The sequence below is a fragment of the Dipodomys spectabilis genome, unplaced genomic scaffold, assembly GCF_019054845.1.
Source record: "Dipodomys spectabilis isolate Male_0828 unplaced genomic scaffold, ASM1905484v1 ptg000365l, whole genome shotgun sequence".
Lineage (NCBI taxonomy): Eukaryota > Metazoa > Chordata > Mammalia > Rodentia > Heteromyidae > Dipodomys > Dipodomys spectabilis.
The window spans coordinates 9,220,651-9,235,907 of NW_024871042.1; the positions used below are offsets into that span (position 1 = coordinate 9,220,651).

Here is a 15,257-nt window from a genome sequence, read left to right on the forward strand (position 1 = left end):
CTGACCAGTCCCTCCCTTCTGCTCTCTTGTTATGCACCAGGTTTGCACCCAGGCCTTTTATTTTTTAATTTTTGCCACTCTTGACCCAGTATGTCCATTTTCAGTGTCACCTTTGTTCTCTGTTCTTCCCCGATGTCCTCTGCCTGCAGTGGTGTTCTCTGGGCAGAATGGAAAGCCAGTTACTGGGATCCTGAGAGCTTCTCCAGAAGTTTGTATGAACTATGTGGCCATTCTTCTCCTTCCTTTTCCCCAGGAAAACAAGCTGAAGTTCTCTGTCCACCTGGAGCAGGAGTACAAGGTGAAGATCAACCCCTCATCCATGTTTGATGTGCATGTGAAGAGGATCCATGAGTACAAGCGGCAGTTGCTTAATTGCCTGCATATCATCACCCTGTACAACCGTGAGTGTGGGTCCCAGGGAGCTTTATTTTCATTCATGGCCATGCTTTTCTGTGTGCTCAGGTGATTGATAAGCACACAAACTAAAGCTCAAGGGGTTATGGGACCTTGGAGGCCAGGGCCTCAGGGGAGGTAGGATTTTGTGGGCTCCAAGGCAGACTTAGTTTCAACTTTAAGCTTAATATTTCTACAAGTTTTACCTTGTTTGAAAAGGCTGTGGTTATTTGAGGCGTTTAATTTGTACATATGAAAATTAGAATAATAGCTAGGTGCCTGTACTCCTAGCTTATAAGCCAGCCTGGGCAGAAAATTATGCCAGGTTCTTTCTCAAAAATGACTAGCAGAAAGCCAATCTAAGCAAACAAGCTGAGTGAGCATGAGGCAGGCCCTGTGTTCCAAACTCCAGTACCAGCAACAAATAGTAATAATGAAGTCAGGCATGGTGTTGCATAACTGTAATCCCAGCACTAGGAGGCTAAAGTAATAGGCTGTGAGTTTGAGACCGCCTGGGCTACATAGCAAGTTCTAGGCCAGCTCTCTTAAGGTCCTCTCGCTTAAGAAAAAAAAAAAAAGACCATAAACCAGGCATGGTGATATATGCCTATCATACCATCAGCTTTCCATTGCTGTGACAGTCAGCTTAGGAAGAAAAGTTCCTTTTGCTCAAGGTTTCAGCATATGCTCCATAGGCCCTGTTACAGCACAGTTTATCATAGTGGGACCATGTGAGAGAGGAGGCCTGATCACCCCGTGGCTGCTAAAAAGCAGAGAGTGGAAGAGACCAGAGTCCCAGTAGGTACAGTCCCTCCAGTGACCTAACTTCCTTCTACTGGAAGGAAGTTGCCATGCTGGCAACAAGCCTTTAGCCTGTGGGCCTTTGGGTACATTTCCAAATCCTAGCATACCCCCATGGCCCAGCTAGGCAGTCTGGGGACCGGGTCTCACTCTTCACTACTTCAGGGGCTGATGATGCCCTCTTTCAGTGTCATCAAAACACATTTACAGTATGTTTTAAAAACATGAGTTCTGGGGCTGGGAAGGTGGCTCAAGTGGCGGTAGAGTCCTTGCCTTGCATGCATGAGGTCCCGGGATCAACTCCTCAGCACCAGAAAAAGCCGGAAGTGGCATTGTGGCTCAAGTGGTTGGTAGAGCGCTAGCCTTGAGCTGAAGAGCTGAGGGACAGCGCCCAGGCCCAGAGTTCAGCCCACAACGGACAAAAAAAAAAAAGTTCTCCCATGGAAAGGTAACAATGAAATCTTCCACTACATAACTTGTCACACATCAAAAACCTTGGGTTCTCGTGTTCTCCCTACCCTTGAATGCTGGTGACCAGGGCCAGACAGGCTGGCAGGTTGAGCTTTCCTGGAAACATAGGCACGGCTTTTCCTGAACCTTCCAGGAAAGGTGTCTGCGTGGTTCAATGGCAGTGGTCTGCTGGGACCACCTGCTGCAGCCACATACCTGTGCTTCTCACACCATAACATGCTTTGCCAAACCTACCTGTCCACACTCTAGGTTGCTGGGTCACTGTACAATACTGGGTAGGGATGTCTGTTTTCACACTGTCCCACTTGAACCTCTTCCCTTTGTCCTGCAGGAATAAAGAAGGACCCAACCAAGGCCTTTGTGCCCAGGACCGTTATGATAGGGGGAAAGGTGAGGTAACATCTTTTCCACTTGTTTTGATCCTGGGCCCAGGATAACCACATGGCCCCACACTCAGAAGGCAGATGCCAGCACGCACACACACAATGCCAGGGGCACCTAACTTTTGGGGTGCTTATGGATGAGAGAAGCCCTTGACAGGGTTGGCTGAACATGAGGAAATGGGATTGGTCCTGCCTGCCCAGCCCACAGGAGTCCCCAGTGGGCATGTTGGAGACCCCTTAGAGGGTGCATCCCTTGTCCCAGCTTACTCCCAGGATTTCATGCTTTGTGATCAGGATGCTGGGTTGGCTGTGGCTGATTTATCTACCACAGGCGTCCACTTCAGTATGGTTTCAGTTCATGTTAGTGTGACACAAGAATGGTGTCATTGCTTCCTTATACTTGGCCAGTGGCCGGGACTTCACTGGGGAATGTGGGCTACTGGGATTGCCAGCTTTGATATGGGGTGGTCCTGGACCATGGGGCAGGTCAACAGGCAATAAGGCTGGTGTATGTGAGGGGGCACAGGTATTTATCCCTGGCTTGCAGACCTGTCCTTCCCTTGGGTTTTTTTTTTTTTTTTTGCAATTTTTTCATTGTGATTAAGTGATTACATAAGTTTCACAGTTTCACAGTATTGTGGGATAGTATACTTAAAGTCACAAAGACATTCTAACCTTCCTAGGGCAAATTGTCATGGTCTATAAAGTTTGAGTTCTATGAGCTTTAACAATAGTTATTTCTTCCATGTCAGGTGATATGTACATTCCTTTCCTTTTGCTCAGTGTCAGCTGTTTCCTCTTTCCCTCTGATTCCCTCCCTCCCATCACTGCCATTGAGTTGCTTAATTTGTTTTAATCAATGTCCAGTGCAACTGATGGGTCCTGCTGTTGTATGTTTTCCCTCTGGTGTCCTCCTCCTAGTTTCCCTCTGATGTGCACATATATACCATATAGGTGGTCAGCAGCATCTCCCTTGGACTTTTATCACTTGTAAAGGTAGCCACAGGGGAGACAGCTCCTCCTCAAGCCAATACCCCCTCATCTCACTTTGTTTTTGTCTCTTCCCACTCTATCATCTAGTTGTTGTTTTTTTCAATGCCAGTTCTGGGGCTTGAATTCAGGGCCTGGGCATTGTCCCTGATCTATTTTGCTCAAGGTTAGCAATCTACTACTTGGAGCTGCATCTCCCAGTTCCAGCTTTTTGGTGGTTAGTTGTTGATAAGTGTCACAGACTTTCCTGCACAGGCTGGCTTCAAATTGCAATCCTCAGATCTAAGCATCCAGAGTAGGAATACAGGAGCCACGGTGGCACCTAGCATCACCTTGTATTTTTAAAACAATTTTTGGACATCCTGCTGTCTTTGTTCACTGATATTTCTGTATGTAACATACATAGTGGTGGCTAGTGCCCATTGTCCTAGGATGTGGAGCTGGGAAGAATCATGTTTGAGGCCAGCCCAAGCAAAAAGTTTATGACCTCCTCCTCCATTCCCAGTTTCAACCAGTAAGTTGAGTGTAGTGGTGTGCACCTGTCATCCCAGCTACATGAGAGGTGAAAATAGGGTCATGGTCCAGGTACAAAGGGTTAGAGGCATGGTTCAGGTGGTAGAGTGCCTGCCTAGAAGCACAAAGACCTGAGTTCAAATCTAAGTACAAGCAAAAGTTTTTAAATGTTACTATGAAAAACTTGAAACTTGGAGAAAAGAAGTCTACACTACATCCATAAACCCATCTCCATACTTACATTGAGCCATTTCAGAGCATATGCCAAACATGAAGACTCTTGAGGTCACATCAAAACCACAGTAGTTACAAGGCTCTGTTAACATCACCACACACTACACCCACTCACTGAACAGGAAATACCATCCACTCGGGGACCATGTACCTATTTGTCTTAGTAAAGCCACAATTGTTATTTTTATTTGAGACAGGATCTTTCTATATTTTCAGGCAGGCCTTTTTTTTTTTTTTGTCAGTCGTGGGCCTTGAACTCTGGGCTTGGGCGCTGTCCCTGTGCTCTTCAGCTCAAAGTGAGCACTCTACTGCTTGAGCCACAGCACCACTTCTGGTTTTCTAGTGGTTTATTGGAGATAATAGTCTCACTCACGACTTTCCTGCCCGGGCTGGCTCTGAACTGTGATCCTTAGATCTCAGTCTCCTGAGTAGCTAGGATTACAGGCGTGAGCCACCAGCGCCTGGCTTTCAGGCTGGCCTTGAACACCTGGGCTCAAAGGATCCTTCTGCCTAAACCTCTGGAGTAGTTGAGACTCAAGTCTGAACCATTGCTAAAGTTTTTTTGGTCAGTGTTGGGCATAGGCCCAGGGGCCTTGTACATGCTAGACAAGTACTTTGCCACTGAGCAATATCCCCAACCTCACAAATCATTTTTTTGATGTCTGTTCTAGGACTTGAATTCAGGCCTGGGTGCTGCCTCTGAGCTTTTGTGCTTAAGGCTAGAGTTCTACCACTTGAACCACAACTCCACTTCAGCTTTTTTTTTTTTGGCTGCTAAATTGGTGATGGACTTTCCTTCCCAGGCTGGTTTCAAACCATGATCTTCAGATCTCAGCCTCCTGAGTAACTAGGAATATAGGCATGAGCCACCAGTGCTCAGCCCCACAAGTATTTTTAAATGTTTTAATCAAGACCCCAGATATGGCCCTTGTATTGAGATTAGTGGATATAGACCTTTATTTATTTTTGCCAGTTCTGGGGCTTGAACTCAGGGCCGGGGCACTGTCCCTGAGCTTCTTTTACTCAAGGGTAGCACTCTACCACTTGAGTCACAGCTCCACTTCTGGCTTTTTTGAGTAGTTTATTGGAGATGAGAGTCTCAAGTAGTTTTTTGCCCAGGATTGACTTCAAACGAACCATGATTCTCAGATCTTAGCCTCCTGAGTAGTTAGGATTATAGGCCTGAGCCACCAGTGCCCAGCTAGATGATCTTGATTTCTTAATATATTTTTTTCATGTCTTCCTTTCCTTTTCTGGTGGGTACTTGTGTTTGAACTCGGGGTCTTATACATGCTACACAAGTGCTTTACCAATGCCCCTAGCCCTTTGGTGGTTATCTTTGAGACAGGATAGAGTCTTGCCTCTTACATAGGCAGTTCCTGGACTATACTGTCTGCCTATTTTATGCTTTCTGTTGTAGTTGGGATAACAGTCACGTGCCACCAGGCCCTGCTTCTTCCACTGAGACGAAGTCTCTTGGACTTTTCTACCTAGCTGGTCTTCCCAATCTTAGCATACCATGTGACTGAGAAAAACAGGTGTGTGACACCAAGTTCAGCTGTTGATTGAGAAGGGGTCTGGAGTATGCCTAGGCTTACCTCAAATTGCCATTCTCCCCATCTCAGCCTCCCAACTAGCTAGGATTATAGTTATAAGCCACCAGCGCCTGACCCTCCCCCCACACACACCTTTATAAAATTTTATTTTCAATACATTTGTTACAGATACTGGGTTATTATCCCTAGGCTGGCTTTTTCTGAATATATCCCTCTGGTATGGTCAGTATGTTGCTTAGTTTTCTATATTTCCTGTAAATTAACAGTTCTAGAAGTCCTTGTTTCTTTTATCTTGCAATTTCTGAAATGCTGGCTGGAATCAGAAAATGAAACTCGAGGGTGACAAATATCACAAGTGAGATGACCACGGAGGAGGGCTTGGTAGATGCCTTGTCCTCCGGGCAGAGCCAGGCCTTCTTCCCCCAAACCAGCAGGGCCACAACATGGGGCATGGCCTGCTGTCTACTGGCTAGCCCAGCACTAGGCTGCCACAGCTATTGGTTGACCCACTTGGAGACCCCTCGGCACTGCCAGCTGTCCTGCCCCAGTATGGACCCTGAACAAAGCATTTCACCTTTAACCCTCATTTCTAGGCAGCTCCCGGTTACCACATGGCCAAGATGATCATCAAGTTGGTCACATCCATTGGTGATGTTGTCAATCATGATCCCATTGTGGGTGACAAACTCAAAGTGATCTTCCTGGAGAACTACCGAGTGTCCTTGGCTGAGAAAGGTACCACTGGAGGGGGGGGGGGGGGGCGGGGGTGTGTGTGGCAGATTCCTGCCTGGGGCCCGTGGCCAGTGGGTAGGCTGTACTGGCCAGGATCATTCTCCATTTCAGTTAGCATCAGGAGGTACTTGCTCCCATGTGGAACACCTGCAGCATGCTCAAGAAGAGCCTTTGTGGTATCACAGGCAGAATGACTGTGGCGCTTGCAATGTCCTCGTTTTCTGGACCTTCTCAAATCTGCCTTAGTCTGTGTTCTCCCACCTTACAGCCTCCTGCCTGTCAGCTGTGCCTGCTGCTCCTGGGTCTCTCTTGCTAGAAGGATGTGCATCTTGCTAGTGGCTTCTCCCCACTGCCTTCCCCTCCCTGCTCACCACTACCTGTTTGCTTCTAGGTTTCTTCTTCAGTCTTCCTCCCTCCTTGCCTCCCTCCCTCTCTCCCTCCCTCCTTCCCTCTCTCCCTTTGCTGGTCCTAGCATTTGAACTCAGGACCTTTTTGCTTGCTTGGGTGGAGTTCTACCACTTGAGCCATACCTCCAGCCTGGCTTTTTGCATCAGACAGACATCTTTGTGCCTGCTTTCCAGACCATCATAGTAAAGACTACAGGCTGACTTGGTTTCTTTTGCGCTCAAAGAAGAACCAGCCCTATGAACAGCCTGGTGCAGAGAGGTCTCCAGGAAGGCTCAAGTAACTGGGCTTGAGCCAGGCATGGTGGTGCACGCAGCTGTGTGAGAGGTGGGGGCAGGAGGACCACATGTCTAAGGCTAGCACAGGCAAAGGAATCAAGACCTCAAAAACAAAAAAACAAGACCAAGACCAAAAACAACGACAATAACAACAACAAACCCCTCAGAGCTCAAGTGGTAGTGCATTTAAAAAGAGTAGGGAGGGGGTTGAGAAGTTGGCTCAGTGGTAGAGCGCTTGCCTTGCATGCCTGAGGCCCTGGGTTCGATTCCTCAGCACCACATAAGCAAAAAGAAAAAAGCCAGAAGCGGTTCTGTAGCTCAAGTGGTAGAGCGCTAGCCTTAAGCTGAAGAGCTGAGGGACAGCGCCCAGGCCCAGAGTTCAGGCCCCACGACCAGACCCCCCCCCCCAAAATTTTTTTTTGAGTAGGGAGGTTTGAGGTTTGTCTAGGTGTTAGCCTGGACATTTGGCATGTTGCTAGACCTTGCTGGAACTTCTCATTTGTCTTCCTCCCCTTTCTGCTTTTTGAACTCCTCCTCACACTCACGTTGAGATCAGCTGATCTATTCCATCTTCAGAACTGGCCATGGGGCACCCATCTGGTACTTCAGCCCAGGGCCTCTTGCTTTCTCTCTGGCTCCCTAGACTTGCCCTGGGAATACACAGGCAGACCACAGGACCTGGAGGCTAGACACACCTGGGCCTTGTCTCAGCTGAGGACATTGAGACCACGGTGTCCAGCCAGGGTGTATAAGAACACAGCCCTTTCCAAGGGCTGCTGTGTCTAGTCTACCTGCCACCTCAGAGCACAGGGTCCATTCTGTACACACCCAGTAGCTTCTGTGCTCATGAGCATAGTATTCTTAGCCTTTCACAGCCACTGAACCTGCCGCAGTCCAGGTTCCTTTTGCATGATCCAAGGAGTTTTATCAGGTAACTGAGTAAGATACCAGTGTTGTGAAAATGAAAGAACCACATTGTCAGCAAGCAAGGACTAAGACTCCCACTTGACTTAGATTGGCCTGGTCCCTGAAAGCTCTAGAACAAAAATCCTATGCCACTTGGGTCTTCTCCTCAATGGTCTATCTTAGACCCCCTGCCTCAGACTGAACTGATCAAGAAGAGGACCCCCTACTTTTGGACCAGGAAGGAGACAGCTGCCTGGTCTCTGGGTCCCCCATGGCTGGCTTGTCCTGTAGCAAGCTCAGTCGCAGGCTGCCCTGAGCTGGAGGAAGGGAGTGCAGCTGTATAAATCAGACAGCAGGGCCTGGTGCTGATTTTTCTCTGCCCTCCGCAGTGATCCCAGCGGCTGACCTGTCACAACAGATCTCCACTGCGGGCACTGAGGCCTCAGGCACCGGCAACATGAAGTTCATGCTCAATGGGGCGCTCACCATTGGCACCATGGATGGGGCCAACGTGGAGATGGCTGAGGAAGCTGGGGTCGAAAACCTCTTCATCTTTGGCATGAGGGTGGAAGATGTTGAGGCTCTGGACCAGAAAGGGTGAGTGAGAGTCCTCCATGTATGCTAATGAAGCATGTGGCAGCTCTGGGGAGGAAGCTGTGGAGAGCAGCATGGAGCAAGGGGCCAACGCTGGCCGAAAGGCCTTCCAGTGGCTATGTGCTCAGTGAGATGATCAGTCCCTTCAAGGGTTCAAGGATGCTGGATACCTGTGAGGCTGCTGGGGTAGGAGCTTGGCACTTGTTTCTATGACAGTCCATAGCATCTGGACCTCAGGCTGTGAGTGAAGGGCTGGCTTTACTCGTCACTACTGGGGAAGGGCCTCCTCCTAGACAGACACAGCTTAGACATTGGTGCTAGACACAGCAAACACCTGCATCACCAGAAGCACACAGTTGACTTGGGGCCTCACTGTTGATCCCTGGCCTAACTCGTCAATTATCTTTTTATTTTGAAATACTTTTACATTTGCAGAAACTTCGTAATCACACTATACAGCTTTCATCTACCTTCTCCCAGTTCCCTGTTGTTAAAGTAAGCGATAGTGCAGAATACTGCTAGCTATGAAAGTCCATGTTGTATTCTTAAGTTTACCAGTCTTTCCATTAATGCCCTCTTTCTGCCCTAGGACCCCAGACAAGGCTCCCCATCTCTTGGCTGAAATTTCTAGTTTTCCCTGCTTCATTGACCTTGACCCTCATTCTGAAGGAAGATTTAAAAGAAAAGGCAGTATTGTATAATTGACTTTAAAGGTCTTGAGGCGTCAGCAAGACTTTAAAGACAAGCACTAGGGTTCACCCGTAAATGTACCTCAAAATTCAACTGTGTCCTCATCACCCAGAGCCTGTACAAGGCTTCCACCTGCATCTTCCCGCCTTTGCTGTGTCCTGGGATCTTCACGCCTGCTACCCCACCCAGGCCTCTGATGACCATGGCTGGCTCTGCTTACTCAGTTTGGTTTTCCTTCATTCTTGGGTTCAGAGAAGGTGATCCTCTCAGGGCAGCTTCTGCATTTTTAAAAGCTTGGCCTAGGATTTCACAGCAAGGCAAGTCTGAGCGGCTCAGCCTCATTCATAGAAATGCAATGTGAGTCATACAATGTGAGTCATTAGTAACAGCATTGCTTGAAACTAAAGGCTTACGGTATGTTATCACTTAATCCAGCCATTTCTCAAAGGCTGGTAGCCAATAGATGATAGCTGGTGCTCTGGACCCCAGACACAAGCTGGGGTCTGTGTACACTACTTGTCCTCCAAAGCTGCCAGTCTTGGGACACTAATGCACCAAATCTCTCCACAGGTACAATGCCAGAGAGTTCTATGAACGCCTACCTGAGCTGAGACAGGCTGTGGACCAGATTGGCAGTGGTTTTTTTTCTCCTAAGGATCCAGACTGCTTCAAGGATGTGGTCAACATGCTAATGTACCATGACAGGTGGGTGAATCTCCCTCTTGCTTGCTTCTCCCGTCAGCTGTGTAGTTACCACCATTGGGACGAACGGTCCTTCTGGTGGGCTGAGAATTATATTATTTGGAGGACAAGACGTATGCTTTCATGAAGCCTTATCTAAGCTGACCAGACAGCCAAACACAGTGTAAGGCAGTATCTTGGTGAGAGTTCATGGACGACTGTGGGAACTGGAAGCTGGAAGACCTGTCCCTTGGTTGGCTGGAAGCCCAGTAGAGGGCGTCCAGGGATCACAGGCAACATAGGAACCAAGAAGGGAGGGCTGTGGAACTGCAATTTAAATGAATTAACTGGACAGGTGCCAATGGTTCATGCCTATAATCCAAGCTACTGAGGAGGCTTAGATCTGATGACCATGGTTTGAAGCCAGCCTGGACAAGAAGGTCTGTGAGACTCTTATCTCCAATTAGTCACAGAAAAAACGGGAAGTAGTGCTGTGGCTCAAGTGGTAGAGCACTAACCTTGAGCAAAAGGAACCCAGAGACAGTTCTATCCCACAACTGGCAAAAACAAAAAACCGCAAACACACACACACACACACACACACAAATGACATTTTAAACTTATAGTTGGCATTTAGTTACAGTGCAGTTAACATAGGGTTAAAATTGATCTGAAGTACCTAACAGGCCAGCAGAGCCCACTTCTCGTAGCAGCTCTTCATCCTTTCCTACTGGTAAAAGTTGAATCTAGTTATTTTTCTTTTTCTTTTGCCTATTCTTGGGCTTGAACTCAGGGCCTGGGCCCTGTCCGTGAGCCTCTCTCTGCTCAAAGCTAGCACTCTAGCACTTTACCACTTGAGCCATAGCACCACTTCTGGCCTTTACTGTTTATATGGTACTGAGGAATAGAACCCAGGGTTTCATGCATGCTAGGCAAGCACTCTACCACTGAGCCACCTTCCCAGCCCACTGGGCTAGTTTTTTTTGTTTGTTTGTTTTTTGTGGGGCCTGAACTGTGGGCCTGGGCCCTGTCCCTCAGCTCTTCAGCTCAAGGCTAGCGCTCTACCACTTGAGCCACAGCGCCACTTCCGGCTTTTTTCTTTTTGCTTATGTGGTGCTGAGGAATCGAACCAGGGCCTCATGATTGCAAGGCAAGTGCTCTACCACTGAGCCACCTTCCCAGCCCCTGTTCTTGTTTTTTAAGACTGTCACCAAGCTGGTTTCAGTCAGACAAGATCATGATCCTTGTTTATATCTGTGCTAAAGCTGGATACTCTCCTGCTTATGATGGCTTATAATGAACATTTTTTATGACATAAAAAAATTTCTAAATGATTTTTGTTACAGATAAGTATCTCAGGATGATCAACCAAAACCAGGCACAAAAATATATTACATTAGGATAAAAATTCTTTGCAGAATAGAATGAAAGTAGAAGTTCAAAGAGAATGGAATAAAATTTCCAGTTGTTACATCTTACATTCTGCAAACAAGGAGGAACTTTATAAATAGTGAATTTCAGAGCTGAATGCTGGTGGGTCATGCTTGTAAACTTAGTTGCTCAGAAGGCTGAGATGAGGATCATCTGGTTCAAAGCCAGCCCAGGCGGGAAAGTCTGTGTCTTTTTGCCAATTAACCACCCAAAGGCCACGAGTGAAGCTGTGTCTTTTGTGGTTCAATGCAAGCTTTGAGCACCAGGCCCCGAGTTCAAACCCCAGTACCAGTGCACGTGCGTGCACATGCACACCCTACACATACAAACAGTAAATTTTGTAATTTGTGCGTCTGACTCAATAGTAAACTGAAATGCATTTCAATAATTAATAAATCTGCACTTTTGTCTATGTCATCAATTCTCAGACTTGCAAACACATGCTAAAGAAGGTGCCATCTCTCAGCAAGAGCTTCTTGGCCATGGCAGGTGAAGTGGGCTCATGGCTGAGTCTGTAGACTGTGCGAGCATGTATGGCTCCGATCACCCATGCTAGTTGCACTGTAAATGCTAGTCCCTTAAAGGAATAGTGTGCTGAAATGAGTTTTATTTTCCCTGAAACAGCATTTCCAGTACAATAATATTACTCACAGAAAAGCCCTGTGGACAAATGGATCTGGTGCAGCCTAGTGCCCACAAACACAGCGGGGTCCTTCACCCTGGTCTCCAACAGAGCTAGGATGTGAGGGCCAGATGGGTAGTTCCTGACCCTGCTGTGGGACTAGCCTCTGACAACAGAGGCTGTTCCAGGTAGGATTCCTTGGCACCTGCCGCTTGCTGTCCTGACCCAGCCTCCTGCCACTGTTTCAGGTTCAAGGTGTTTGCAGACTATGAAGCCTACATGGAATGCCAGGCCCAGGTGGACCAGCTGTACCGGGTAAGGCTCAAGGCCCAGAGACCAGCAGAGAGCAGCTGGGACTCTGGGGAAGTGATGGACTGACTGGGTCAGATTCTTCACATAGTGGAAATAAGCCCTTGGCTAAGGCCAGCGGGGTTTCAGTTTTTTCACCAGTGGGTCCCACCTGCTTCTAGGTCAATTGCGGTCATTTCCTGTTTCGGGGAAATGGCCCCTGATAGCCAAGACCAGAAATGGGAGGCCTGGAAACCGAGTTACCCTTCAGGCCCCAGGGAGAGGCCTTCCTCAGTCTGGGCTGACCTCTAGTCTGACCCTATCATGGAGACCTCTTCCAGTGCTGGCTGTAGCCTAGGAGCAGCTTGAAGCTCTGGAGGAGCTGTTATGAAGCTCTGGGTCAAAGGAGACCCTTTGTCTGAGGGTACTGAATCCACCTGAGGCAATTGCTTACCTTAATACAGTTTTTCCAGGACAGAAACCCTCCTAGTCCTCCTTTTTAACTCTAGTGTAGCTTTTCTGATTCTCTAAGTTCCTCTTTTTCTGTCAGGCTTCCCAGGGGCCCAGAGCTCATCTGGGACCACTCCTGAAGTTGGAGAAACTCAGGCTCAACTAGGAGACCTCAGCCTTGCTAAAGGTGCCAAAGATTTATCAGCCTCTTTTTCCCCTGCAGAACCCCACAGAGTGGACCAAGAAGGTCATCAGGAACATTGCCTGCTCGGGCAAGTTCTCTAGTGACCGGACCATCACGGAGTATGCCCGGGACATCTGGGGTGTGGAGCCCTCTGACCTGCAGATCCCGCCCCCCAACCTCCCCAAGGACTAGGCACCCCACGTAGCAGGACCAGTGGGCATCTGGCTTGATTACTTCAGTTTCCAAACACCCTGCCAGCAGCTGGTGGGCTCTACTTTTCTTCAGTGCTGCCCTCCTGGTTTCCTATAAAGGAAATAATGGAGTTTGCAGCATCTGTGGTCTTGGATGGCCCCAGATGTGAACAGAGATGGAGCCAGCTGCCACCCCCCCCATGAAACTACACATCTTGCCATGAGTTTAGGTCTTTAGTTTTGAGCATCTGGGTTCTCAGGTCTGGTCAGGTGGCCATGGTGAAGCCTGAAGACCTGTGTTTGGAAGCCTGTGGGCCACTAGCCATAGGGCCTCCTTGTCCCAGCTCTGCCTCCTGGTCCTGTTGGGAAGACTTGTACCCTTCAGACTTCATCCCCACAGCTGCCTTTCTTCTGCCCCCTCTCTGGGATTCTGCTCCTGGTAAATGGGTCAAGGACCCAGGTGGGCCCAGCCCTTTGTAGCCATCTTGGGAGCCATATAGGTGCTTGGGACCATTAGGGAAGGACCCATGTCCCACATCTCAAGAGGCCTTAGTTATGACAAAGCTGATTGACTGATGTAGGGTTTGGTTCTGCTTTTTCAAAGGAAAAAAGTAGCTGAAGCTTTCTCGTGTTTTAGCAAGTCTAACTTGTATCTGGAGGTGTTCCTGGCAGGATTACTGCCTGTCCTGCCCTAGTGTGGATCTGAGCCCTCTACAAACCTCCTGTCCGTGTCCTGAGGTTCCATAAATGCAACAGTCTTGTGGGGGCATCTGCACCAGTGAACCCAGAGGAGCCATTTCTGCTAGGCTTTTACAGCAGCCTGGTCAGAATGCAAGCTTGAGCCCATCTCAGCCATCCCTTTCCTCTGTGAGCTATGAGTCAGGGTAGAACCTGCCTCAGTGCTGCCCATTACCATGGGTGATAGTTGGAGAAATCATGTGGATCTATCTTTCTGGAGGCTTCCATACCGTATTGCATGCTGGACCTGGGTGTGGGATGAGGCTCTTCCCTCATCCCAGGCCTGCGGTAGTAGCTTCCCACGAAAACTCACCAGAACCACTGTGGTATTCTTTGGGGTGGGGACAAGTTCTGGGGCTGGTCATCTGCCCTGTGGGGTGGCCCCATGCATGAGGCTGTGTTCCATAAAGCCACTGTGTGTGACTGCCACTCTGCCACTTGCTATTACTGCCTCAAAAGAAACAGATTAAACTTTTATGTCCATGGTCAGTTGATGTGCTGTCTGTTTTACTCGCTGTCTTTTCAACTCTGAATTTTCCATGGGAAGCGAGAGGATGGGGCCTATAAATTGGGGCTGGCATCGCACACAGATAGACTTCATTCTTCCCTCTGTAACCAAGACCTGGGCAGAGTTGTGGCCCAGCATCCTGGGATTGCAGACAGAGATTCATTCTCATCTCCACTGAGTGTGGGACTTAGAGCCATTGTGCCTGGAATCCCACTCACTCTTAAAAGTCAAGTCAAGCCACGTGAGAACATTTTCCTCTGGGGACAAAGCAAGCATTGCATTTCTAGTGTGAACTGTATCTGGCCTCTTTTTACTTGCTGCCTTTGCCACCCTTTTTTTGGGGGCGGGGGGGGAGGTGCTCTGGGGACCAAATGGTTCTGCTAAATTGTATATACAGCTAGAGTCCAAAACCAAGAGGGAGGGGCAGGAATGTAGCTCAGTAGTACTGCATCAGCACTACAACCCCCAGCACTACAAAAAGAAATCAGGAAGGACCTGAGTACTGTGGGGTGATGTGTATATTCCGGTAGGAGGGCTGTAGACCTCCTGCTTATAGCCACACAGCTTGATGCTGCACTTTCCCCCCACCTCCAGAAATAACCCAGGACATCTGTGATCCCCACATCCTATGGCTCTTGGGACACATTTGTCTACACAGTTGACAGCACAGTGCTTACCTTCAGAGCATGCCTCCTCTGCACAGCTTCCTTCAATGTCCCCAGGGGCCTAGTATTGACCACACTGATCTTGCAGCCAAAGGCTCTGAGACCCCACTGCGTGTGGGGAGCTTGGCTCAAATTATCTGGTAGATGACAGCAGAGCAGTTGCCAGCTCTTGTAATTCGCCTTCAGTCAGCCTGTTAAAACACTTGTAAACAGCACTAACAGCTTGTATTTAAAATCTTTATATTTGGCTTCATTGTCCCCACTCCCACCAAAGGATCTGAGGTAGTCTTCAGGCTGGCTTGGGAAGAATCAGAGACCATCACCTCACTTACATGCTGGAAGCCCTGGTGTTTGATGGCAGGAGGATCCCAGCCTGACTGTAGTTTAGGCCACTGCTGGCCAATACAGGAGCTATGTTTGTGAATCAAAGGCCACCGGCACAGACCAGAGCGACACATGGAGGCTGAGGGGGGTGCGGGGTGTCCCAGACTTGATGGCCTCCCTAAGTTGGGGCAATATGTACGTACACTAAGCTCTGGGAAATGGACATGCT

The 15,257-nt window shown here is 48.6% G+C and overlaps 1 protein-coding gene across 1 annotated transcript in view; it reads left to right on the forward strand.

Annotated features, from left to right (window-relative positions):
• The window catches only part of Pygb (glycogen phosphorylase B), a 47,339-nt gene extending 33,319 nt beyond the window's left edge, over window positions 1-14,020 (forward strand). Inside the window, exons 14-20 of the mRNA XM_042666437.1 lie at window positions 254-401; window positions 1,997-2,055; window positions 5,935-6,076; window positions 8,052-8,259; window positions 9,517-9,651; window positions 11,929-11,995; window positions 12,642-14,020. Coding sequence (XP_042522371.1) covers window positions 254-401; window positions 1,997-2,055; window positions 5,935-6,076; window positions 8,052-8,259; window positions 9,517-9,651; window positions 11,929-11,995; window positions 12,642-12,794 — 912 coding nt within the window. The 3' untranslated portion in view covers window positions 12,795-14,020. The remainder of the gene's footprint in view (window positions 1-253; window positions 402-1,996; window positions 2,056-5,934; window positions 6,077-8,051; window positions 8,260-9,516; window positions 9,652-11,928; window positions 11,996-12,641) is intronic.
• The last annotated feature ends 1,237 nt before the right edge of the window (window positions 14,021-15,257 follow it).